The 27,300-nt window shown below is 36.9% G+C and overlaps 1 protein-coding gene across 5 annotated transcripts in view; it reads right to left on the minus strand.

Annotated features, from left to right (window-relative positions):
- Positions 1–27,300, minus strand: part of TMC1 (transmembrane channel like 1) — a 387,623-nt gene that overhangs the window by 61,908 nt on the left and 298,415 nt on the right. For all 5 annotated transcript variants that reach the window (XM_067744162.1, XM_067744161.1, XM_067744158.1 and 2 more), the window contains 2 exons: positions 11,440–11,530; positions 9,615–9,696 (listed from right to left, as the gene is read on the minus strand). In XM_067744162.1, the coding sequence (XP_067600263.1) occupies positions 9,615–9,696; positions 11,440–11,530 (173 nt within the window). The remainder of the gene's footprint in view (positions 1–9,614; positions 9,697–11,439; positions 11,531–27,300) is intronic.

Raw genomic sequence — 27,300 nt, forward strand, 5'->3', positions numbered from 1 at the left:
GCCACGGGGCACAGGCCCTGGACACGCAAGCCCAGTGGCCACGGCTCATGGGCCCAGCCACTCCACGGCATGTGGGATCCTCCCAGACCGGGGCATGAACCCGTGTCCCCTGCATCGGCAGGCGGACTCTCAACCACTGCGCCACCAGGGAGGCCCCTAAAGAATTTTTAATAAGCTATTGAAACTAACCAGTGAGTTTAGCAAGGTTATGGGATACAATGTTAAATTTTGAAAATAAATAACACTTCTGTACAATAGCGATGAATAATCAAAAATGGAAGTTAAAAGACAATACAACTTACAATATCATCAAAAATATGAAATAGGGATAAAGTTGATAAAATATGCACAAAATTTGTACACTGAAAACTGTAAAACATTGTTGAGAGACATTTTAAAAGACCTAAATAAATGGAGAGATATACTGTGTTCACAGAACAAAAGACTCAATATTGTTAAGATGGCAATCATTTCCAAATTTACCTATAGATTCAAGGCAATTCCAATCAAAATTTCAGAAGGTAGTTTCTATAAAATGATAAACTGATCATAAAATTTGTAAGAAAATGCCAAGAATAGCCAGAAAAACCTTGAAAAACAAGCAAAATTGGAGGATTTATACTACCTGATTTCAAAACTTACCACAAGCTAAAGTAATCAGAGTATGATATTGACATAAAGATAAACATAGATCAATGGAACAGAATAGGAATTCAGAAATGGCCCTACACATATATAATCAATTGATTTCTTTTTACAAAAGTGCCAAAGCAATTCAATGGTGAAAATAATCTTTTCAACAGTGATGCTGGAACAATTAAATACTCATATGTAAAATAAAATAAAACAAAAATAAATGAAAACTCTCCACTCTTACCTCATACCATTTACAAAAATTAACTCAAAATGTGTCATAGACTTAAGTATTTAAGAGTTAAAACTATAAAACTCTAGGAGAAAACACAGCATAACATCTTGGTCACCTTGGGTTTGGCAAAGGTTTTTTAAAAATAGGACCCAAAAAGTAAATGCTATTAGATTTTAAAAATCCTTAAATTGCACCTTATCATAATTAATATCTTTCACTTTTCCAAAGATTCTGATAAATAAAAAGGTAAGTTACAGCATGGGAGAAAAGATATGTGAACATATATCTGACAAAGTATTTGGGTCTATAATATACAAAAAACTCTTACAACTCAATAAGAAGACTAACATTCTAATAAACAATGCACAAAAATTTGAAAAAACACTTCGCCTAAGAAGTTCTATAAATGGAAAATAAGCACCTGAAAAGATGCACAATGTCATTAGTCACCAGGGAAATGAAAATCAACTACACACCTACTAGAACGGCTGAAATAAAGACTGATCATACCATATGCTGCTGAGGATGTGAAGCAGCTAGAACTCTCTCTTTCACTATTGATGGAAATGGAAATTAGGTCAACCACTTTGGAAAACAGTTTGGCAGTGTCTTAAAATGTTAAACATAACACATACCATAGTAGGAGACCAGCTATTCTACTTCTAGTTATTTACGCAAGAGAAATAAAAGCATGTCTTAACCCAAGACTTGTACACAAATATTCATAGCCGCTTTGTTTGTAATAGCCCAAAGCTAAACTGGAAACAACTCACAAGTCCATAATGGATAAGCAAATTGTGGCATATACATACAATAGAATACTACTAATAAAACCAAACTAATGATATATGCAAAAGCATGGATAAGTCTCAAAATAATTATAAATGAAAGAGCCAGGCAAAAAATGCATACTCTATAAAAATATTTGTACAAAATTCTAGAAAATGCAATCTACAGTGACAGAAAGCAGATTGCTGGTTGATTGGGGATGGTGGTGGTCATGGAGGGATATGTTACAAAGGGGCACAAGGAAACTTTTGTGAGGGGAGTGTGTGTTCTGTTTCCTGATTGTATGGTTTCATGTGTGTATACACATGCCCCTAGTTATCAAATTGTATACATAAATATGTGCAATTTGTTTTTGTTGATTATACCTCAATGCAACTATAAAAATATAAAAACAAAAAGAAGATAAAATAGAAGGCTTCTTCTCTCTCATGTTTCAGATTGAGTGTAACTATGACACTGCTGATATGGTAGCTCTATGGTATCTGGGACTTAGCCTCCTACAGTCTTCTTGCTGTGAAATTCTCTACATGCAGCTTTCATCTTGTGGTTTAAAATAGCTGTTCCAGCTCATTCCATTATATTCATATGATAGCCAGTGGGAAAGAGGGGAAAGCAGTGGAAGGCAAATCCTTTCTTTTAAGGGCATAAACTGGACTTTGAACACATCACTTCTGCTAACATCCCATTGAACTGTGTTACATGACCACAACTTACCAAGGGAGGCCAGGAGATACAGTCTTTAAACTGTGCTATCATGTACCTAGCTAAAACTCAGTTACCATTACTAAGAGGTAAGAGTTAGAAATCTCTACCCACCCCCACCCACCCCGTACTGTGGCAGTTTTTACAGACACCTAAAAGGAATTCAATGTCTAATTGGACATTTTGAAAGATGTCAGTTACTTTTAAGTCTGAGTGTTTGGAATTCGTTTCACTTTGTAGAGGGGTTCAGAGTTCTACAAGATTTCTAAAAGTGTGTGATATTGAAAAACATGCCCCCCCACGTGTTGTAACCAGATGCACTGGTCTGTGTGCAGAAATGCTGAAGCAGATCCTCCTCTCCCAGGACATATGATCATCTACCTGGCTCCCAGTGATTTCATATCATTTCATGGCCCTTATCTATGTTCTCTGCTATCAACTACCTGAGGGCTGCCTCAGCCAGGTTCACTCGTCATGTTTTATTGAAGGCAGTGGACTTCCAGCTTGTTAGTCATTCCAGTTGTTCATCAACAACATTCATCTTTAGGTATCCAGGGCAAGCTTTTCCCTGGAAACACTCGTGAAACCCTCTGGTATAGAGTTCCGAGCACAGGATACTGACCCACCCTTCCCTTACTTCCATCCTTCCTTCTTCCCTTCCTTCCTTACTGGCTTTTTACACTTTTGCTCTTTTAATTAGCACCATGGCCCACCCTTTCCCAGTCCCTCATACACAACCCCTGGCAAATGAGGGCAGAGTATAAATATACCTAAAAGCAAAAAAGAGAAGCAAATTAAAATGTTTCAGCTATACGTATACATATATCCCCTCCTTTTTGGATTTCCTTCCCATTTAGGTCACCACAGAGCATTGAGTAGAGTTCCCTGTGCTACACAGTATGTTCTCATTAGTTATCTATTTTATACATAGTGGTGTATATATGTCAGTCCCAATATCCCAATTCATCCCACCCTCTTTCCCCCACTTGGTGTCTATATGTTTGTTCTCTACGTCTGTGTCCCTATTTCTGCTTTGCAAATAGGTTCATCTGTATCATTTTTCTAGATTCCACATATAGGCGGTAATATACAATATTTGTTTTTCTCTTTCTGACTTACTTCACTCTGTAGAAATCCAAAAAGGAGGGGATATATGTATACGTATAGCTGATTCACTTTGCTGTACAGCAGAAACTAACACAACATTGTAAAGCAACTATACTCCAATAAAAAAAAAATGTTTCAGAAAGTACCCCCTACCCTATGTATAATCCATATTCATAATGGGTGAAAAAGTTTAGACTCCAAAGCTTCCAAATTCCAGTTTTTAGACTTAACAGTGGCTTTCACAACAATTTTATTTGGAAGTAGAGAAGTGACAGCTAAGGCTTTTCTTTACAAAATCCTAGGTATAAAGAAATGAATTGCAAGAAAACAGATTTCATTAAAACCAGAGTGATTGTAGGAAAGACCTAGACACAGGTCAAAGAGACCAAAGTATCCAGAAGACAATGTTCCTTCTGCATGACACCTACCAGTGGCAGAAAGGGAAAGAACAGTAACAAAACAAACAAAGATCAAAGATCATAAAGGAGAGAAAACAAATCAACCAGTTGACATCAAAGCTCCATATGCCCTTTCCCTTTCTCAACACAAAAATGAAAAAGAAGGCGTTTTCCCTCTTCATGTTCATTTATCCTAGCACTTCTATCCTCCTAGAGATTGTTGACTGGAACAGGCATTTCCTAAAAAAAGAAACCCTTCTATAGTGTACCTAAAAGAGCATAATTAAAAAGAACAGTCATTTCCATGTGCTTAGTCTCTCAAATAAAACTGATTTACTCTTGTAAAGAACAATAATGAGGAATAATAATAATAGTAGCTAACATATTTTGATGGTCAATTACATATACTAAGAACATTATCAGCATCAACTCGTTTTACTACCTCGACAACCTGATAAGGTTAAGAATTATTAGTCCTACTGTGCGGATGGGGAATCAAAAGCTTAAACACAGCAGTTGACTGATCCAAGACTTGATTAATAATAATAATAGCTAAAATTTAATGAATCTTTGTTCCAGATACCTATTTGATCTCTGCATATTAATTAATTCATTTAATCATCATCAAATCCCTGCCAGGGGAATCTATTGTACTCCCATTTTACAAGAGACTAAATTCCATAGGTTACACACCTGGTAGATGATGGAGCCAGGGTTACATATGTATTGATAGTTACGTAGATAGTAAATGATGGAGCCAGAGTTCTAAATCAGATAGTTTTGATCTATAGGTGTCTGACTCCAAATCTCGATTTCTCTTATTCACAGTGCTCTATTGCTCCTCAAGTATAATCATAGTTAAATTCATTTTTTAAAAAGAAAACTATGCGGGCTTCCCTGATGGTGCAGTGTTTTAGAGTCTGCCTGCCGATGCAGGGGACACGGGTTCGTGCCCCGGTCCGGGAAGATCCCACATGCCGCGGAGCGGCTGGGCCCGTGAGCCATGGCCGCTGAGCCTGCGCGTCCGGAGCCTGTGCTCCGCAACGGGAGAGGCCACAACAGTGAGAGGCCCGTGTACCGCAAAACAAACAAACAAACAAACAAAAACAACTATGCTATATAGAATAAATAGGCAATGAATGTGTGTGTGAAAGAATAGATACAGATAATATCCATCAATCAGCTAAGGCTGGTCAAATTCACAAATTTAGATTGTGCCCATAAATGACCAATACCTTTTCTCTTTAATCTAACTAATAAATGCTATTTCATTAGTAAATTATTAATATATGAAAAGTCTTTGGTATTTATTAAAGTGAGGCCTAAAGCTTATGTAATATTCTTATTCCTGAATTTTCTGTGTTTCCTTTAAATTAATGTTAAAGTTTCATCTCTCCCTCTGGTTATTTATTATTAAGGCAGAGTAATTTGTAGTCTGTCATCATGTATAATTTCCTCTTGAACAGATGGGTAATAAGACAAGCAGATAAATAATGAACATTTCTAAATGGGAAAAGACCAGTTAAATCACCTGCTGTAAAGTACAATATAAATACCATCTTGTTAGGCTAGGATTCAAAGCCCAGTTTCTTTCAAACTGGTCTAGGGATAGGGAATTAAATGTGGCAAATTTAATTTATATTTTCTGGTGCCTTTAAGCCAGCAGGGAAACATGCAGTTTAAACTCTTGCTTAAGATTGTCTGTCTAAAGCTACTTCTGGTCTAAAAAAAGAAGAGGTCTATCACACCTTTGATGCTGTAGTTTACTATTAGGGAGAAGCAGATTTTGATTCTTAGAAAGACTTGTAATCTCCAGCTTGAAAGACATTTAATGATTTAATCCATGGTTTTAACAGTAATGCTGGAGTCACAGTAGGTATATATTATACTTGTACTCCAGGGAGCACAAATGCACAGCTTCTTTAGCAAAATATGCAATGCAACGTGGTTAATAAGGTGCATCTCTGCAGGTAACCACGTGGTTCTAGGCCTTTTACAAGGCTGGCAGGATAGTAAAACTCCACAGCATCACCATGTGATGTAGAACTTCACAGAATTCCTCCATGACAAGAATTATCAAAGCTATTTTTTATATGAAAAAAAGTTGGGAGTCATCAGGTGAGTACCTGGTCCACACTAGTATAGGGATCCAGGTCCTACTGGAATCAAAATGGAAACAGCATGAGTTTTAGACTTGAGTTCCTCTTGTGATTCCGCCAAGTACGGGACAGAGCTTTGTGGAAACTTAATGAAGGCTGGTAATTTGGGACTCCTTCAAAACCAAATTTAGAAAATATTTGGTTAGTATTTATTTAGAGATGGAGCAGTGAGTAAGAGCATGTTAGAAAGACTTTTGGGAGGGGAACACGAAGAGAGTGCTTCTCTTTGCCACTTACCACAGTCCATAATCATCTTCATTATTTATTTGCTTGTGTTTTATGAACTGTCTCTCCACCCACGCACACACATATCAACACATTTGAATGTAAGATCGACCCTTGCCTGTCTTTGTCAGTATTGCATCCCCAGTGCCGAGAAACATGCCTAATAAATGGTAGGCACTCAGTGAGTATTTGCTCAATCAATTAACCAATCACATCAAGTTTATTCAGAAGATTAAATGAGATATTATGTTAGATGATTCTGACCTTTAAAAGGAATATAATAACATTTCTGAAACTTTTATAAGATTAAATGGCCATTTCTTTAAGAGAAAAGCATTTATATTAGTTTTATAATATAAAGTATAAATATTATAAATAGGGTACATGCTTAACCTACTTTTTTCTGAAAAAAAATTTGCAGAGAAGGTAAATTATTCAGGTCTCTCTTAGTATAAGTCTATTTTCCATTTAACTGTTTCAATAACTTATAACTCAAGAGTATAAAGCAAAGAACTTCACACGCTTACATGGACTGATTGTAACTAAATTTTGTGGAAAAGCCAAATGTGGAAATAGAGAGCCCTAAATATCAAAGCATTGCCCAAACTATAGAGCCAGAAAGGGACAAGAAGACCTCAACCTTTCATAAACTGATTGCATGTCCCATTTCTTTCCACCTTTCATTCAGTTCAGCTTGAAAGACCACCACAGACACACGCTTTCCCTACCTGTGGTAAGGTACTTTCTATGAGATGGTTAGTCCAATTCAAAGACTCTGCTAATTTACTCTTAGATAGGTTTCATACTTTTCAACTAATGCAATATCCAAAAGTATACAGTGCACTTATGATTATCATTAAGAGCTTAATACATCACGTATCTTATAGAATATGAAATATATAATTAAATAAATAACTCATTGAAAAATAAATACATGAGAAGGTGGGAAATAGTTCCCCAAATAGGATAACTATCAAGGAAATCTGTAATTACTTATCATGCCATTGTCCTGGTCTAATCTTCTCTAGGACCTGGTGCAAAAGAAAAAGTTTATAAAATCTTCTTCAGAGCAAAAATCAGCACACTACACTGAGAAAATGGCAAGCTTTGGGCCCAGACAGACTTCACCTTTTATCTTGGCTCCTCTGCTAACTTATTCTGGGACAGTTATTTACCACAACTCTAAAACAGAAAGCTAATATGCACAATGCCGGCATGTTAAAGATTAAATGAAATAATGTTTGTAGGGTTTCTGAGTGGCACTCAATAAATGGTTGTTATGGTGATTGTTGATAGAATAGAAAATAAGTGTCAATTCTCCACAGTGAGGCAAAAAGCACCACGAAAAGTGAAAAATATCAGGACAACCTAATCAAAAAATAAATGTGGAAAATAATCCACATTTGTTTGAACTGTCCAGGTTGACTGCTCCAAATTTCTGAGGGAAGAGGGGAGGAGGGAAGATAACTGAAAGTATTATTGAGTAGCTCTCAATATGTTTTTCCCACTGTGACACACATGATAAATTATGGTCATATGTGTAACTCATTCCTATGTGCAACTTCTGGCAATAAAAATAATTCCATTTGTTTCTATTCCACTCAAGATAGGCTATTGCAACACAAGTGACCATGACATTGCTATTGAGATAGACTGGAACCTGCTCTAGTGTACTTTAAAAATAAATGATTTGCGAATTGTATATATTTTAGCTATCATTAATTACAAATTTCTTGGGATACATCTCATAACTGATCAAGATTCATCCTTATCATTTCATAAATGAGTAGACTGAGGCTCAGAGGGATTAAATGGCTGGCTCAGAGTCAAACAGCAAATTTGTAGCAAAGCAAGAAAAAAATCCAGACTTCTTTCAACATACATTGTTTCAGGATCTTAATGCTCTAAAGGGCCTTCTGTTTCACAATGGCTCTCAAGGTACCATATTTTAGCTGCACAGTTAAAACTTAAGAATTTCATGATGACTATTCTTTTTTTGATGTGTCTAAATTTCTTTTTTCCATTTCCTAGAATAGTAGACATTTGGAAAATGTCTTCTGTTTAATTTTATTCAACACATATTCATTAGGGCCAAGCAAGTTCTAGGTCTAGGGATCCGGGAAAGAGCAAACCAAAATCTCTGCCTTCATGTCTATTGGAAGAAATGAACACAAAATGAAATGAAATGACTGTATTTTTAATTTATTTTATTTATTATTTATTTAATAATTTATTTTTAAATTTAATTAAATTTAATTGAGATATAGTAATATAGCACTTTAGATAGTGATAAGTGTTGAGGAGGAAAATAAGGCAAGAAAGGGATGGCACAGGAATATGTGTGAGGAAGTTCCATTAATGAGCTGATGTATTTTAATTCATTGCCATTTGATAATGAGGGACAGAGGACTGAGGGATAGTCACTCCTAAAACGTGCCCAATCTTGTCAGTGAAATATCCATCAGCTGTGTTATCTCCCTGTGGAGCCTCTATTTTAATTAGGCAACGCAACATTTAGCCAGCAGGAAAATCTGCCCTGCTATCTGGAGGGGCATGGAAGAAAATCAGATCCTAGTCAAAACTATTACAAACCAGGATATGGCAAGATTATACTCAAAATTATTTTAAATGTTATCCCCTTTTCCTTATATTCTTTATTATCTTAGAAATGACATACTATCATATTTACAATACTTAAATATTTTTATTTGCCTTATTCTAAGCCTACAGCCCTATACTAAATAGGTTTTTGATTGAGTACATTCTCCTGCCTTCTCTGTACACTATGAATATTGTACAAAATGAAGGCACAATATGACATTCATATAGCGAGTTCCTGGATGATTATTGCTTATTCTACTTCAGAGGTTTGAAAATGATACTTTAAGATTTCTTCACTGTTTTTAGACATTGTTCATTTTGATTACTGTCTAACATCCAAGTGAATATATATTTTCTGTTTTTTTGATGTTTGTATATGAGTTTTTTAACTGAAATATAGTTAATTTATAATATTTAAAGTACCTACTTTCAAAGTCATGTTCATTGCCGAAATAAAATCTCTGCCTTCCCAATGATGATTCAGTGTCATTGTGCACTATACTGACTTCCATGTGTAGAAGAAAAAACAAGGTCAAAAAAATATTTTGGTCTAATGCAGGAAGGGAGAATGGGGTCTCCAGTGCTGTGATTGGTAAGAGTAAGCAAATCTTCACAGTGAGCAAAGAGGACATGAAAATGTCTTTATTTGTTTGTTTTCTTGTTTTTAATCTTTCCAATAGTTCAGAAACTGAGAAAGGCATCTGATTAGCTTATGAGACATTTATCTAGGACAGCATTCCCCATCTAATGAGATTGAGCACTTACTTTCAATTGCCTTGATTTTATTTTCCCAGGGGACACAAGCAGCTTTGAAGTTCTCAAAATCACGGAGAAATTTTACCCATTTCTGAAAAGAAAGCCAAGTACAACAGTAAAACCCAACTGCTTGTTTGTTAAGATGTTTATCTCCCACACTCATCCCAAAATATCTCATGACAATGAGCTTGGAAAGATCTCTCTGGAATCACATATTGCTTTTTGTAAAAAGGGGAGATGCTAGTTTCACTTGCCTCCCTGTTCCCCACCTACCCCTGGACCAATTTAATTAAAAAATGTTTACTGACTCTCTGTTTTACAGAAAATATGCTGACCACTGAGAAATATCTGTTTATTCTACCACACAATAAGAGAGCAGGGACTGAGTTAGCACCTAATAAGGTGATCAGCAAATGGTGTGTATTTAATTAAATATTCATTGCATGAAGAAATTAAAGAAATATAAATAAGACATAGTTCCTGCCTTGAAGGGCTTCTGGATCAAGTACACTCTACATAAACAGGTAATTTCTATACAGGATGGTAAGTGCTATGACTTTTCATTCTGGTAGAGGTAGAACAGTCAGCTAAATGGAAAGGAATGGTGTTATAGGAAAAGGAAGAAGAAAAAGAATCATAAATTAGTTTTTATAAAAGATCTTCCTTCCATTTTACCCAACAATGTTGGGTTACCCATGATCAAGAGGACCACTAAGAAGAAGAATGAGAATGGGGCAGATAACTTTGCACATGTACAGATTATGCTGAGATAATGGGTGAGCTAGACAGACATGGGGAGCCTAAATAAGATTTGAGACAAGTCTGGAGTTTGAAAGATTACCTAGACCAGAAACAACCCAAATATTCATCTATAACAGAATGGATAAATAAATTACAGCATCTTCATACGATGGGATACAACACATAAATAAAAATGAACTATAACTCCCATGACATGAACATATCTCATGAAAATAACATTGCATCAAAGAAGCCAGAAACAAAAGCATAAATGCTATATGATTCCATTTATTTAAATTGTAAAAACAGACAAAACTAATCTATGATATATATGATGTATAAATATATATTACAGATCTATCTAAATATTTCATATTTAAGATATATGAACTTCAGTCACAAAACTCCCATCTTTATGGGAATATATTTAGCCTCAGGTGGTATAACATTTGTAAAGAGGAGATAATAATACCTACATACCTACTTTGCTGTGAGAATTAAATATGGAAAGATTTTTATATAAAGATTTAATTTTTATAGAAGGATTTAATTCAGTGCTTGGCACATAGTAAGTGCTAAATAAATGTTAGTTTCTTTTCTATCTTTTCCAAAGATCTATATTTATATTGGCATATCACTTGTTTTTTCTTCTTTTCTATCCAATCTACAGTTGATGTTCATGGTAGAGAACAGCTATATGGCCGTGTAACTTGTACACATTTTGAGAAAGAAACCTTGACCCAGAATCCCTTAACTCCCAGGGAATGAAAATGAAAGGGGCTCAACCTTTTACATTTGGAAGTGATAAAAGCACACAGGTCAGTCTTTTGCCATGAATCAATGTTTATCGACTTATTTTCATTTTAACTCCTTTAAAGAGCCTTTTAGGACCATTTTTTTTCTGAATCATCCCTTTCTCCAAATTTCAGTAACGCAGAATACTCTTTATCTACTGTATATGTACCTATGTATAGACATAACGTATAACATCTTTTTCACTCAGAACAGAACCAATTTTACCACCCCTCGGGGGCAACATGGCTTCTACTGAGCATAAATGGCACCAACCAAATTGAGCTAAGAAAATACTTACCTTGCCCATCATCATCTTAAATGCAAACCACCGTTTTCCTTTTCCTTTCCCAAGAGCCCCTTCATTTTCACTCACAAATTTTTTTGCTTCCCTGAGGAAATAAAACAAAATAAGGGGTGGGTGGTGGTGGGTTGAGATTAATACAGCATAAAGATAGTGGATATTTAATTTTATTAGGTCTACTGCCTGATTTCTTCTAGACACTTTCAAACCCTTAACAAGTGAATGTAAGCTGAATTTCCTAACCTTGGGACTTGTAATAGATGTTTAAGTTTTTTAATTCTGGTTGGAAAGAATGAGATATTTCAGTCTCACTGGAGTCATCAAAAAGCAAGGAATTTATGCTAAGTGTCAAAATAGAGAACCCTAGTTCTTCTCATTTCGACCACATATAAAATTGAATCTGAAGTTTACTTCAGATTCTGGCAGTCGGAATGTTTATTTTAAAATACTTTCTTTCCTTCTTTTTTAAGGATTGCTTTTTTAAAAAAAATAGGGCAGGAAGTTCAGGACAAACTGACATAGAACACACTTATTGATCTGGTATTTAATCTTATAAAAGCGATTATGACTTAAAACAGAAAAACCATACTCTGTAAAGCAAATGGGGTTGAGAGAAGAGAAAAAAGGAAAGGAATACTTTTTGGCCTCACATTCTGAAAGGGCTTCAAATTTAAACTTTAACGCTATTCCCAAATATTTGTACATTTACAGTAGTCACATTAGTGTCTTTGTGTTTGTGGTAAAAAGCATTAATTCATCAAAATGCATGAAGTGAACATGTTAAATATACAACTTTTGTAAACTTTTTAGTCATTTTTGCTATTGTTGTTTGTTTGAGATATGAAAAGAATTTTTAAAATAGAGGCAGTCCAGGCTTGCCTTGACCTCTCCAGGGCCATAAAATGCATAACCCAAGAGAACCAAGGGATAATCCAAACCTGGACATTGGTTCTACAGGTACAAAGCTGTCGTCAGTCGGGTGGCCCCTGGAATATGTGGTTTTACAGACAAGCCCCTTCAACACATGACTATAAATAAACAACACACAAAGTACTCTTTAAAAAGTGAAAAATGAAACTTCATCCTTAAGTTGGTGAAGGATTTTCTGTGTTCCTTAGTATCAATGCTAAACTCATGATTTTACAATACCCAGTGATGAAAACACCACGTCTGCTAACTTAGCTGATAACTAGAAAATGGTGCCCCATTACTCACCTGTGCATGTGCACCCACCCATGACCTGCCATAAAAACACAAGCACAACAGAGAAGATTCTCTTCAGTCATCAAACAGACTTCCCACATCATTTCCTTAATGGCAGGGACAATATCTTGTCCTTTTTGTATCTCTCACAGCACTGTTCACTACTTTGACCATAGGAGGTGTTTAGTAAACTGAAACCTTCTTGAAATAGACCTAAATGGCATAATTTGGATAGACAGAGACAAGGGAGTATCTAATAATTGTATTTTCCACATCAATTAATGCTTGAAGGAAAAATCATTCCTAGACTTTGGGATTGCACCCTTCCCTTGGGTCTTCTCAGAAACTTACTAGGACAGCTTTCTAGAAATGAAGATTTATTAGGCTGGCCTTGTCAAACACCCTGACATTTGACATGACTTCTGGGCTGTGAAGATTAATTGAAAAACAGTTTCTAGAACATTCTACACATTTTAAAATGTTCAATAAAGCCCCATCAACAAGTATAAACTGAGCTCTCATGGCTGGGTTTTTAGATCCATGCAATCAAAAAACCGTTATCACAGTTAAGCTTTAACTATGTATTATAGAGATGATAAGACAGGAGTGAGTGTGGTACTTAGCAGACACTTTATAAAATGTTGAACTGATCTAACCTGAAAATCAAGTAACTCGAGTTCTAACCCAGACTCTGTGATTTGTCTCTATAACTTTGCCCATGTTTTTGTCACTCTCTGTACTCACGTTAAGGAGCATCCCACTTCTCAGAGGAAAGACTACTTGCTCAGGACTCGCACACACCTGAGCAAGCTCTGGCACAGTTTCCTTCAGTTACTGTGTAGCTTTTAACAGGTCAGGATTCTCAAACAAACAAACAAAAATTGGGCAATTGCTTCCCTGCTTGCTGGGGTGGTGGCGAGAATAAGATGAGACTATAGATGTGAATGTGTTGAAGGAATTATTACACTGTCAATTCCACTGTAACACTTGTTTTGAAACCAAGAATCTGTTCTAACATGATTGTTTTATATTACGGAACAATTTGAACATAACACAAATTTTGTGTTTGCTTACATGTGATTTTATCTACAAGAAACACTGGGTGAATACAAGAAAAAAACACATCCGTCTAAACCTAGCAGTATATATACAAAATGCACACACCTCATCAACCAGCTACTTCATGGCACCCCATGTGTTAGAAAAGTCACATCCATTCAGAGCTGGTGTTACAATGACCCTCCTTCCATGCTTCACAATAATTCACAAACTGCAATCTTGTCATTTCCACAAGCAAACTTCAGGTCTTTTTTAAGGTAAACTGCCATATTTATTGCAGTGTTTATGTATTTCTCAGCCATTAAACATGTGTAAAATGTTGCTACCATTTTCTTAAATTTCTATCTTTTTTTAATGTGTCACTGATGATGTTTCTGAATATTGTGCCCCATCCCCATTTTTCCTGCAAGCACTGTAGTTTTCATTACCCAATTTTTCATAGTGTAGAGATTTTTAGGAACCTATACATCATGTTATAGCAATTATTTGGCATCAAGAATTTTGAAGTTCATAAAACCAAGTATACACAGGAATTATCACATCATTCTCTATTATAATAAACATATATAAATGGAGGACCAAAAATTCTTCTTAGTAGTAAAATCAAAATTTGTTTTTCAAATGTAACAAGGTGACTATTTTATGGGGATATCCACTGCTCCTGATGATTAGCAGATAATTAGAGAACATCAGTTTGGCCTATTAGAATTAGATCACTTTCTAGCTGAGTGGCCAATTAGAAAACACGACGGCTCTAAGCAGACAGGAGTGTAAAGACATAGCTATTCTACTCCATATTTCTGACAAGATTTTAAATTTTGTGAGCTGATAATTATGTTACAGGAACATTAAACTAGCAAGATTTAAGAGAGAGAGGGAAGTCAGGGTTATAACCAAATTTAAGTCACCACAAAATTAATTATAAATTCATTTAACAAATACAGAAACTTATTTTCATGGCATTCATAAGGTTTCTTAGCAGTTATTATAGATATATTTTCCTTTGGACAATCTAAACAAGTTTTTATTTTTTGTCTCTTAAATTGCCAATTTATCCCTGATACTAAGCATAGTTTCATACTTCTCTTCCAATTACTACCCTACCCCACCCTCAACACACATATCCTGAAGGTTTTCAAATGAAAGTCTGGACTTCACTCTACTCCACATAGTCACAAGTGCCCGAATGCCCTAACCCCTCCTCCATCCTTCAAGAGATCTTCCCCAAGTTTCATACCTAAGGGCTCCCTGACCAGCCATTCTAGAGCCTCCTGTTCCCCACTTCCCACCCTGGCCAAAATAACTACTAGACTCAACTCATCAGAAATCTAGGGGATGACTTTAAAACAAAGCCAGGGGTATGGGGTGGGCAGAGAATTGTTAAGCAAGAACAGATTCTTGATCCCCCTAATCTGATGCTCTTGGGATGTAAGAAAGCATTCTTGCACCTTTCCGGCCTAGAAGAGGGGATACTGGGGTGGAAGAGCTCAGTGAAAGAACACACCTTAACACTATTTTGGGGGCTGACCTTTACAATGAGCTGGCATGATTTCAGGATGGAAGAAAACTAGTATCACCCAATCCCATCCTCCCTGATAACACATTTCTTAACCAGAAGACAACATCTTTCACTGTGCTGTTAGAAACAAGATACAAAAAGAAACTAGTCAATATGGAGATAAACACTGACTGATACTTATCACACTAAAGTACCCATAACAGATGTCAGAATGCAAAAAAACAAAGAGCAGAGTCTTTGAAAACTAAAAAGCAACACATTTTCTTTATATTTTTCCTGTAGTGAGTCCATTTTCCTACCCATTTGTATTGATCTGGATAATTTAAAGGGATTTATCTACATGGCTAAAATGAAATAGGCTCTTGTGGATAAACTTTGACTAGCTGGTGGCCTCAAACCATCCAAATATCTGACTGAAAAATGTGTGTCATCCCCTTGAATTGCATTCAACAAAAGCTGCCTGCCAAGACTGTAATCCAGTCTCCAGGTCTCAGAGCTCAAAGCCCTGGTACAATATGCACAGCTCTCTGAGCTGTAACCCCAGACCCAGGGATAAATAATTGAGCAAGGTCTATTTAATGACAATAATACCTGGCCTCATAATTTATTTATCAACCCCTTGTGCTGGTAATTAGAATAATAAGGTTTCATGGGCTTTCAAGAATGCTTTCACAGTTAGTTGAAGGAGCACGCTTTGGCCTAACTTACAAAAAAGATAATTTACCTATAACACATGATACAACACTGATGACACAAGGGATTTAGGACATGCTATGCTGCCTCTGACACATTCTCATCCCAGGAAACATGTTCTCATTTGGGTTAGGTTAAGTTGACTTTTCTTTCCTCTTGTTCTCAGTTTGATAGTATCATTGAGCAACCAACTTATTGCTCAAGTAAACAAAAGACTTTTCAAAACTGGTCTTTAAGGCAACTGTAATCAAAACTTGTGCTCATGAACATTACTTCCCAGTAAAGGGATCAGAAGAATGAAAGGTCTTTTCCTAATAAACAATGCAATTAAAAAAAAATAGTTGACCAATTTAAATTGACTAAAAGTCAGAACTCTGACTTTTCCTAAAATATTACTGAGTAATTGAAAGAAAGTTGAGGAGGTAAGAAGACAGTCTAATATACAGAGATTGAAAATAAGGATTATAGGCCTTTCTAGATAATATAACTCCATAATTAGACTGGCAGAATTATTTTAAGTCATCCTAATACTGGAACTGAGAATTCAAAGCATGTGCTTTTATAACGGGGATGCTGGTGGCAGCAGTTATAATGGTTAAGATGCTCAGTTGTTTCATCTATAAAACAGAGACAGTAATAGCTATTCCACAGGGTTGTTGTATGCATTATAGGAAATAATGTATGTGATGTGTTTAGTAACAATGTATGTAATGCATCCATGGCAAACAGGAAAAGCACTATAAAGAGTAACTATTATTAATAGCAATAGTACTAACAGAGCTGACTTTAATTTTTATGCTGACTCTCCAAATTAAAAAGTTGAGCAAGGACTAGATACTTCCAGGCAAAACCCTGCAGAAAGCCAGTCCATTTCCCCTTAGATTGTGACCCTAGTGAGATGTGAGAATAGTGGGAATTGGTCTTGTTACCAAAAGAGCAGGAGAGAATTCAGCCTTACATCTGAGACCTGATGAGAGTGCCCAGGTGTCCGGCTGCAGAACCCCCGGCTATGATGCTGCCGGGGAGGAGGTATTGGTGGGTGCCAGCCCGAGTCCTGCTCCAGCCATGCTGTGCTGTTGCAGAGAGCTCAGGATGCTTGGACAGCTGGGGAGTCTGTGGTAAGAGACAAAAAGAGAGCTCTCTCCCTTGACTAGGACCACATTCTATTCAGTTCTGCGACCTGTATCTTACAACTGAGACACAGATTTGAGTCCTGGCTCTGTCACATACTAGCTGTGTGCTCTTGGGGAGATGTTGTTGATCCCAAGCTTTCTCGCCTATAAAATGTGACCAGCAACAGTAACAGCAATGACAGCTAGCATACTGAATGTTTGCCATAAGCCAGGCACTATTTTTGTCCATCATCTCCTTTAATCCCCACCAAATCCTGCAAGGTGGGAACTATTATTATACCCATTTCAGAGATGAGGAAACTGAGGATTAGGTCAGTAAAAGAAGTGTCCAAATTTACCCAAAGAGTAAGTGGCATAGCTCAGCTAGGAATTGAGCTCATATGTCCAGTTCTTCCCAGAATAACATCATTATTTACCTCATGGGATTGGTATAAGGACATGTAAAAGTTGAGACAACATAAACAAAGCAGTTCTTGGTATATCAGGGGTAAATGGTACTTTTGATTATCATTCAAAGACATTTATTATTTTTCTGGGCAATGTATATGATACATTGAGTAAAACTTCAGAATAAAGAATGATTTGTACACTACCTTTACAACTATGTAAAAATCGTGTATGTCAATGGCCAAAGACTGGGCAATTATGCAAATAATTAGTTCCTCTATTTTCTAAAGTTATAGTACTATCATACAGTTTTGTTTACAGTAATAAAATATAGATTTTTATTTGTTTCAAGGCACTGTGCTGTATGAAGAAAAAAAAGAATGTGGCTCTATGCTTTTCTGTAAGGCATTTCTAATTGTATTAGAAAGCTAAGACATAGATAAATATTTAGGGCATCATCTAATTACTACCAAATGAATAAACAGTAAAATTAAGTGCTGAAAGATTCAGATGAGAGAGTGGGGTGGTTAGAAAGAACCTTGAACAAAAGGAGGATTCAGCTACATGGTCAATGTTGCAGGAAGGACGTTACAGCGCAGGGAAATGGTGTGAGCAGTGGTGAAGAGATGGAAATGCACCTGGGGTCTTCTGGTGGGTGATGAAGAAAACATTCTAAGTACTTTAGAGGAGGAGTTGGCATGCCCTGATGCCCAGTTAAGCAGTACAGAATTCACTCTGATCTCTATAAGGATCCATGAGCATTTTGTTAGCAGGAAATTGATAAGTGCAGTACAGTGTACTATATGAAAACTGTTGCAACAATGATGTGCAAGATGAATTAGAGGAAAACAGAATGAGAGGCTGGATGTAACTTGATTTCTAATGCCTTTATACAAGCTGTTTCCTCTTTCTGGAATGCCCTTCCCGTCTTCTCCACCTGTTCTCTTCCTTTCCATTTTCAGTTCAACAGCCAGGCCAACACTACAGCTCCTCCATAAGGTCTTTCCTGATTTTCCTTTCTAACACTCGCCTCCAGCCCCAGGTCAGGGTGATTTAACCTCTGACCTTCATGTAGTAATTACCTCATGTATTGTAGTTAACCCATGGTCCATTTCCACCACTGCACTGGGATTTCCTGAAAGCAAGGTCCATGTCTTTTGTTGTAATTTCCCAATATTTAATATAGCACCTGGCACAGAAGTGAGTTTCAACAAATGTTATTGCAATGAATGAACACCTAAAAGAAGACTAGATGATAATCTGGCTGTGGTTCCTAAACTACCTACACCTCAGAATCACCTGTGGGATCTTTTAACAGAATCACATGTGGGATCTTTTAAAAATTTCAAAGGCCAGGTGTCCCCATTCCCAGACCACTTAAGTCACAATCTCTAGGGGTGGGACATAGGCATCAGTACTTTTTAACATCCCTAAATGGTTCCAATTTGCAACTAGTTGAGGACCAAATTCGGAACTAAACCAAATATTATTTGTTGAGAGTAGTAAATTTAAGAGATTTTTACGTGGCCAAGCAAGTTGTTGGAGGTTTGGGCTAAAAAGCTACTATATCAAATATGATTAAATATGATTATTTTGGTGTCCCCCTGCATTGGTAATACTCTACATATTTTGAAGCTTGATAAATTTATTTTGGTGAATAACTTTATTTTTCAAGTCCCTAGCTCACTCTTTATCTTATATCCCTAAAGAGTAACTGACTGAAAACGTCTGAAACAATCTGAAAACAAGGAACAAAGAACAAGCAAAAATGTTGTCTGTATAGTCACATAACCTCTTACCCTATATATGTGGCTTATTTTGGTGTGCTTCCTTTTAATAGCACCACTTCATAGATTTCACAGTTTAAAATATATATATATGGAGAGAGAGACAGAGAGAGAGCACCAAGACTTCTAAACATTTCATCAGCAATAAACATAACAATGATCTATCTGTGCACAAAGAGTTCTTAAGACAATTTTTTCATCAGCTCTGATGATATTCATGGAGATGTGTCAAAGCCAGCTGCTGGTGTTGGTAAATAACCAAAGCAAAGCTTGGGTAGGTCAAATCTGTATTAAGTTCAAAGTTACTACCCATAGAAATTCTCCAGACCTAGGATAACTTCTTTGTTCCCTGGACTATGAAACAATGCTAATTTTCATGGCTGGCTTAAATGTCAAATAAAAACTCAAACATATTTTAGTTGTACCCTAGAGGTCAGTCAAGCATCTCAGAGTAATTTTAGATGAATCAAGGGAGAAACAACATAGCTGGGCTTTAGTAGTTTAATAAAGAAAGAAAGCACACTAGATCCTCTTTCTACTTGCTTATTAAATCTTTTCCGAATTCTGCTCTACCTGGTTAATTTAAAAATCAATTTATGGTTAATAATTTTCCTTTGTATTATAATAGCAGGGAGAGGGGAAAGAAGACCATATAGATTTCCCCAGGAGCTAAAAGTTTCTGCTGAGTTTTAGATATTGGTCACAGCATAAACTGGTTTTCTGCCATACAAGGACACCAAAAAATTCTAAGATTTGTAATGTTGTCAGCAGAGACAATGTGCAACTAAGTTGCTATAAAGAATTCTTTCTCCATCTAAAACAATCTGTAATAGTAACTTCATTAATATCTCTCCAGATCTTATTAAGCTCTGTATCAAGGATTTTTTATTTTATTTTGATTTTTGTCTTTTGTTTTAATGAATCAATGAGCATGCAATTAACAACACTAATACCTAAAACAATACCCCTGAAAGTAGGGGTGGCATTACGTGGGCTGCAGAGTTCTAGGCCATATCCCTAAGACATCGAGGTATATCCCAGTCTATTGTTATTGCTTTGTTTTGAGCAGAAATGAGATTTAGGGAGAATGTGTCCTTAAAGCCACAAATGAATCGTAAGATCAAGAGCGGAAGAGTAACAAGAAAAGTTAAATCTAAAATCTTACCTCAACTATTCTCAACACCAAAAATTTGCAAAACGTCAATGTATCCTCTCCCTCCTTCACTGTGGGAAAATTATACTCAGAAGAAGGTGGAAATAGCACTGAAAATACAGATTGCTATACATAGATGTAAGAAGGACCTATCAAATTCTGATCAACAAGTAAATTAATTTTATTTCTATAATCTTTTCATTCTCCTTTTTACTTAGCCATTTTTTCTAAGTATTTATTGAGTGTGTTTTATGTTTTTAGCAGTGAGTTAAGTGTTTTGAAAAAACTAAAAGAAACATGTAGATTCCTTTCTGAAGCTTAAACTCCATTAAGAAAAAAGAGATATAGGCCCATAAAATTGTTACACAACAGTGCTAGGCAGCCTTGAAGTAAAAAGGGAGAGGGCCCTGGAGGCTTGAGAGCTTGTTGAAGACATTGTAGACGAGATAAGAATTAAACTGGACATTAAAAGGCTGATAAAATTGAGTAGGCAGAGAAGGGCATTCCAGGCATCGGTTTGCAGAAATTTCCTTAAGAAAGGAGATATTTCCACCATGAACCTCAAGTACAATCTCATATTCTTAGATATACTAACATTCATGGATTGGTAGACATACTGTGCTAATTTTGCTTGGTTCACGTGCATTCTAATCAAACATGTTTAATGAATCCTGAATACTGTGAAACAGAAGGATTCATGGGGCACTGCCTCAGAGTGAGAGGAGCCATTCTGCTTTGAAAGGTTTGGTAAAATATTTCTGCACAACACCTGTGTCTTCATATTTAGCCCCTGGTCAACATTTCTAAGTATTGTGAAATATTTTTTTTCAAAATTTTGTGTGGTGATATTTAGGAATACCAAAAAGCCTTAGTTTTCTGTTAGAACAGTGTGTTCTGCCTTTTGAGCCAAGAGTGGGCAAGAAATTTAAAATGATGGCAGTTCAGTGAGCTCTGCGAATAATCAAGACTACCTGGTAAATTTAATCTCTTGCCACAAGATCAACTTAGATCTGGAGTCTCTCCTGAGCATTTGGCAACACAACTTAGGTGAGGTCACCCACAGAGCATATTATACTCCTATGTGAACTAGTCTTTCTGCTGAGTAGACTTGGAGTCTTACTATTTCACAGTTTCCTTCCATAGCCTCCCTTTTAAGCTTTCCCGATCACTGTGACCAACCACTGGTCAAGAAACACTATAATAGTGAGTTCATAAAATATAAAACTTAATTCAGCCAAAGAATCATGTATCTTTTTTTTTTTTTTTTTTGCGGTAGACGGGCCTCTCACTGCTGTGGCCTCTCCCGTTGTGGAGCACAGGCTCCGGACTCACAGGCCCAGCGGCCATGGCTCACGGGCCCAGCCGCTCCACAGCATGTGGGATCCTCCTGGACCGGGGCACGAACCTGTGTCTCCTGCATCGGCAGGCAGACTCTCAACCACTGCACCACCAGGGAAGCCGAAGAATCACGTATCTTTTATAGATATTTGAGGGTAAATATGTATGTATATGTATAGTAGTATATACATATATATGTGTGTATATATATTACAAAATCATAATTAATATGACTCTTTGAAAGAAGTGATTTATATTTAACTTAAAAGTTTCTAATTTTCAGGACAGAGAGAATCTTAGACACATTATATCGAATATGGAAAACTATTCCCCTTTCTTCAGCTCATCTAATTTTTTATGATATTCTAATATAATATTCTCCAAGCTTTACTTTCAGTATATGCATTTTAATAAGGTGTAACCATTTTTATTCTATAGCAACAAGCTTGAGTCCCCCGAAGTACTGTTCTACTTGCCATTTCTTGGTTATATACATAAAAACGTCTTCAAAAATACCTTGCTTATTCTCTTATTATAAACATGATAAATTTAAGGGTTGTCTTCATAATTAGTACCTTATCTGAGATCTGTATGATACTTTCCCAAAACAACAAGGATAAACTTCTCAAACTAAGCTTATTTTGTGCTTATCATCTGCACATTTGCTTTCTTTTTACTGTTAATGTAGTATGTCAAATATATTTAAAAGTATTCCTAAATAACTTGAAGTCATAATTAATGAATTTCTCCTTTTAATCAGTTTTCAAAGATCATATATTTATGGATAGTCTAATAACAAGTTGTGAAAAATAGCTATCACTGACAGCTAAAATTCTAAAGAGTGCAAGTTAGGTAAGCTGCTGTTTATCAAAAATTTTTGGAGGCTAGGATACTTTGGCAAGCTGGGGAAATTAATTCAGTGTGGCTTACCATATGTGATACATTGACTGATAATACTTGAGAAAGTAGTGTATAATGAAATGCAATTAAGAAGAAGATGATAAGAAGAATTTTCAATCCAAAACCTATTCCACTATAACAAAATAAAGTAGTTGTTTATTTAGGTTAAGTGATGAGGGCTTTTAATCTACCACATAGAATGTTCTGATATAGTCAAAGGTTTTAGTTTTCAGGATGACTAATAAGTAAATCTGTCATTTTCCATCCAGGTGTTTTATTTCACCTATGGTGGCTGGTACATTAGTGCAGCCACTTTTATAGGTAGGAAAGATCTATTCATCCAACTTCTGAGTTAAATCCATTAAAAACTTAAACACAGATTAAGCTAAAAATCCTTGCTGTTGGATATTTTTCAGTTAGATAACTAATAAAAAATAGGAACGACCTTCAAATAATTGGAAAATCCACTACTCTTTCCCTTTTCCTAGGCCTGACCCACACATATTCTCACCCATTCAATAAACAGTCCACAGAATAGAATATTCTGCTTAATGAAGTTTTCTGATTCATTGAAGAAAGGGATGAAGAAAGGGATGCTCAATCCTGACCGTACATTAATGACTTTTAGAGTAAAACTAAAAATACACATTCCTGATCTGGGCCAGACACCCCTGCCCCTCCACCCAGAGATTTTTATTCAGTAGGTTTAAAGATACATGAATGTTTGAACCTGTATCAATACACAGGAAAACATACATTGAAAAACACCATTCCACAGTGAAGGTGGAAATGAGGTGGCTTCTCTTCAGCCCTAAGGAGCCAATTCTGCTGCCTCAAAAATGCTGAGCTCGGGCTTCCCTGGTGGCGCAGTGTTTGAGAGTCCGCCTGCCGATGCAGGGTACACGGGTTCGTGCCCCGGTCCGGGAAGATCCCACATGCCGTGGAGCGGCTGGGCCCGTGAGCCATGGCCGCTGAGCCTGCGGGTCCGGAGCCTGTGCTCCGCAACGGGAGAGGCCACAACAGTGAGAGGCCCGCGTACCGCAAAAAAAAAAAAAAAAAAAAATGCTGAGCTCCAGTTCCTAAACCATGTTTGAGAGTCCATATGGATTTACAACCCATTCTTTGAGGTTCGTGCCTATGTATTTACTGCTTATATTAACCAATGTTTGACCCTCAGCCCTGAGAATGCTCAAGTTCCTAGTGGTAGATAATCTTTCAAAATATGAGAACTACCCCTGAGTCTCCCACAGCATCCTCAGAACCATAAGCTACCATTCCTGAGGCTTTACTCTAAAACATATCTTAAAACCTTGACCCTCTGTAAATTCTGTTTTAGAAGTTTCACAAGTTTTTCAGAGTCCAGAGCCAGATGGGAAGCCTCAGAACCTAGATACAGATCCAAACCTGTGATGAAAATATCTGCTCCAGTTATATTGAGCCTAGTGCCTTGGATTCCATAGACTTAGCCAGAAGTGATGATTGGAGGCTACTTCTGGGAATAACATAATCCTTAGACACACTCTCTCAGAGTATGATGTCTCTGAATGGAATAAAAGGGTGGGAGGAAAGCTGCCTGACTCCCATGTTTTAGTAACACTGGGGTAGAGAACCTTTACTGCATGTTCTAAGAAGTACTGACCACTATCTAATATGTGATAGGAACCTGTGGGGGAGAAGCTCAGTACAGCATTCAGAAACCTACAAAGGGAGACAGGTCGGGCACTGTAGTACCAACGACTTTATCACAGAGGCTGAAACCAAGAGAATCAGGTTGACCATGGCCAATGGTACCAGCTGTGCAGAATACTGCAAAGCCACAAAGCAGGAGCCATTTCTGGCTGTGGAGAATCATCCCAAGACAGTGAGCATTGCTGACAGGTGAGAAGCCATAGTTGTTTCTTCTCTGGGCCTAAATCTGTGCTTCCATTCTGCGAACTGGCTTTCACTCCAACTTTCTGAATCACTGTCTTGATAGCATGCCTAACTTGCTCCCCAGCTACAGGGGTAAGAGGCAGCAAACTTGAATGCTTATAAGGTCCAGCCAAGGAGCGTGAATAAGAGATGTGGCTTGTTTGGGAGCTGTGCACACTGAAGACGGAGTGCCCTGTTAGTAGGGGACAGCAATTGCTTAGCCCCAGCTATTATTTTCATGTAGGAATGGGGACCAGATTTTCTTCTTATCCAGGAGAAGCTGAACATCTGGATTTTTAAAATCTGAAATCTCCCACTTTTTAAAATTTAACAACAAAGAAAAAACATTTTTATAAAAATATATACCCCCAGATGATTAAAATGGTAAATTTTATGTTATGTATATTTAATCACAAGTTTTAAAAAAACAATAAAAGAAAAAGAAACAAAAAGCATGTGGGCCAAATAAAAACCACCTATAGTCTAGATTCAGTGGCAGACTCCCCATCTTCAACCTCTGCCCTAGTAATAGGTCATGGTATTGCCCTTCCTTCCATCCCAACCCTTATCTCTCCCTGCCTCTAAAAATGGCTTTATCCCTGGACTCCAGCCTAAGGCCCCAGGACCTGGAATCTGCCACAAGATTACCCTGTGGGTACGTTTTGGAAGATCTGAAAGCGGCTGACTGTGGATTCTGCCAAACTGTCAAGATACCCTCTTTTCTTTGTTGGAGCATCAAAATCAGTTGTCCATCCAGACTGCTATACCAATGTGCCACCATCCCCCAAGGCTCCTGGGGTTGCCTATGGCTAAGTCTGCTCCCACCTAGTCCTGCCAGGTCCTGTACCCTTCCCATCTCTCCTGTCGTACTGCAGGGAATCAGACAACACTGAGTCTGTCCTGAGATGAAATAATAATTACAACTTGTGTTTCCCAGCTTTGTGCTATGTTCTGGCACCCTGCTAAGTGTTTCATATGAAATAACTCACTTTATGATTCCAATAGCCCTGTAAATTAGTAAAATTTCATAAGAAACCCAAGGTCAGAGGGCTACACAATTCATTCAAATTTGCACAGGTGGAAGATCTGAGATTCAAACCTAAGACTGAAACCCATCCCTTCTTCACTGCCCTATATGGAAGATGCAGGCAAAGAAGAGTGAGGGGGTATTTCTACACCTCCACGCAGGTGGAAAGGGAGGATATATTGCTTGGCATTTTAATGCAGTTTCACACCACACTTTGACAGTTCACAATATTATCACTTTCCAATTTTACAACTTTCTATATACAGTTACCTGTGGTTCCCAGGTTTGGGAATTTCATGGTCAGCAATATTTCAAAACACATTGGGTAGGCCAAAAAGTTCATTCGTTTTTTTCTGTAAGATGGCTCTAGCAGCACTTAGTTGTCTTTAACTTCATTTGAAACAATTTTGTTAGATTGTATGTAACAGCTGTCATATCAGCATGCATTAAAAAAAAGTATCAAAATTAGTGAGTTTTTGTGTAGCCATTTTAATACTGAAGATGGAAGAAAAAAGCAACATTTTCAGTATATCAGGCTTTATTATTTCAAGAAAGGTAAAAATGCAAGCGAAACACACAAAAATATTTGTGCTGTGTATGGAGAAGGTGCTGTGACTGATCGAATGTGTCAAAACTGGTTTGCAAAGTTTCGTGCTGGAGATTTCTCGCTAGCCAAGACTCCATGGTCAGATAAACCAGTTGAAGTTGATAGCGATCAAATAGAAACAATAATTGAGAACAATCAACTTTATACCATGCAGGAGATAGCCGACATACTCAAAATATCCAAATCAAGCGCTGAAAGTCATTTGCACCAGCTTGGTTATGTGAATCGCTTTGACGTTTGGGTTCCAAGTAAGTTAAGCGAAAAAAACCTTCTTGACCATATTTCCACATGCGATTCTCTACTGAAACATAATGAAAACATTCCATTTTTAAAACAAATTGTGACAGGAGATGAAGAGTGGATACTGTACAACGATGTGGAATGGAAGAGATAGTGGGGCAAGCGAAATGAACCACGACCAACCACACCAAAGGCCGGTCTTTATGCAAAGAAGCTGATGTTGTGTATATGGTGGGATTGGAAGGGAGTCCTCTATTATGAGCTCCTTCCGGAAAACCGAACAATTAATTCCAACAAGTACTGCTCCCAATTAGACCAACTGAAAGCAGCACTCCATGAAAAGTATCCAGAATTAGTCAACAGAAAACGCATGATCTTTCATCAGGGTAACGCAAGGCCACATGTTTCTTTGATGACCAGGCAAAAACGGTTACAGCTTGGCTGGGAAGTTCTGATTCATCTGCCACATTCACCAGACATTGCACCTTCGGATTTCCATTTATTTTGGTCTTTACAAAATTCTCTTAATGGAAAAAAGTTCAGTTCCCTGGAAGACTGTAAAAGGTACCTGGAACAGTTCTTTGCTCAAAAAGGTAAGTTTTGGGAAGATGGAATTATGAAGTTGTCTGAAAAATGGCAGAAGGTAGTGGAACAAAAGGGTGAATACGTTGTCCAATAAAGTTCTTGGTGAAAATAAAAAATGTGTCTTTTATTTTTACTTAAAATACTGAGGACAATTTTTGGCCCACCCAATATTTTGGGAAACAATATAAGGTTACCAAACTTCTATTTTGCCAAGTAAGGGTGTTTCCTAAACCTATCATTTAGCATCATTATTACTTCATTAAATGAAAACTACTTTGACACACACACACACACGTGCATATGCACATACATTAAT

This window comes from Pseudorca crassidens, chromosome 7, assembly GCF_039906515.1.
Source record: "Pseudorca crassidens isolate mPseCra1 chromosome 7, mPseCra1.hap1, whole genome shotgun sequence".
NCBI lineage: Eukaryota > Metazoa > Chordata > Mammalia > Artiodactyla > Delphinidae > Pseudorca > Pseudorca crassidens.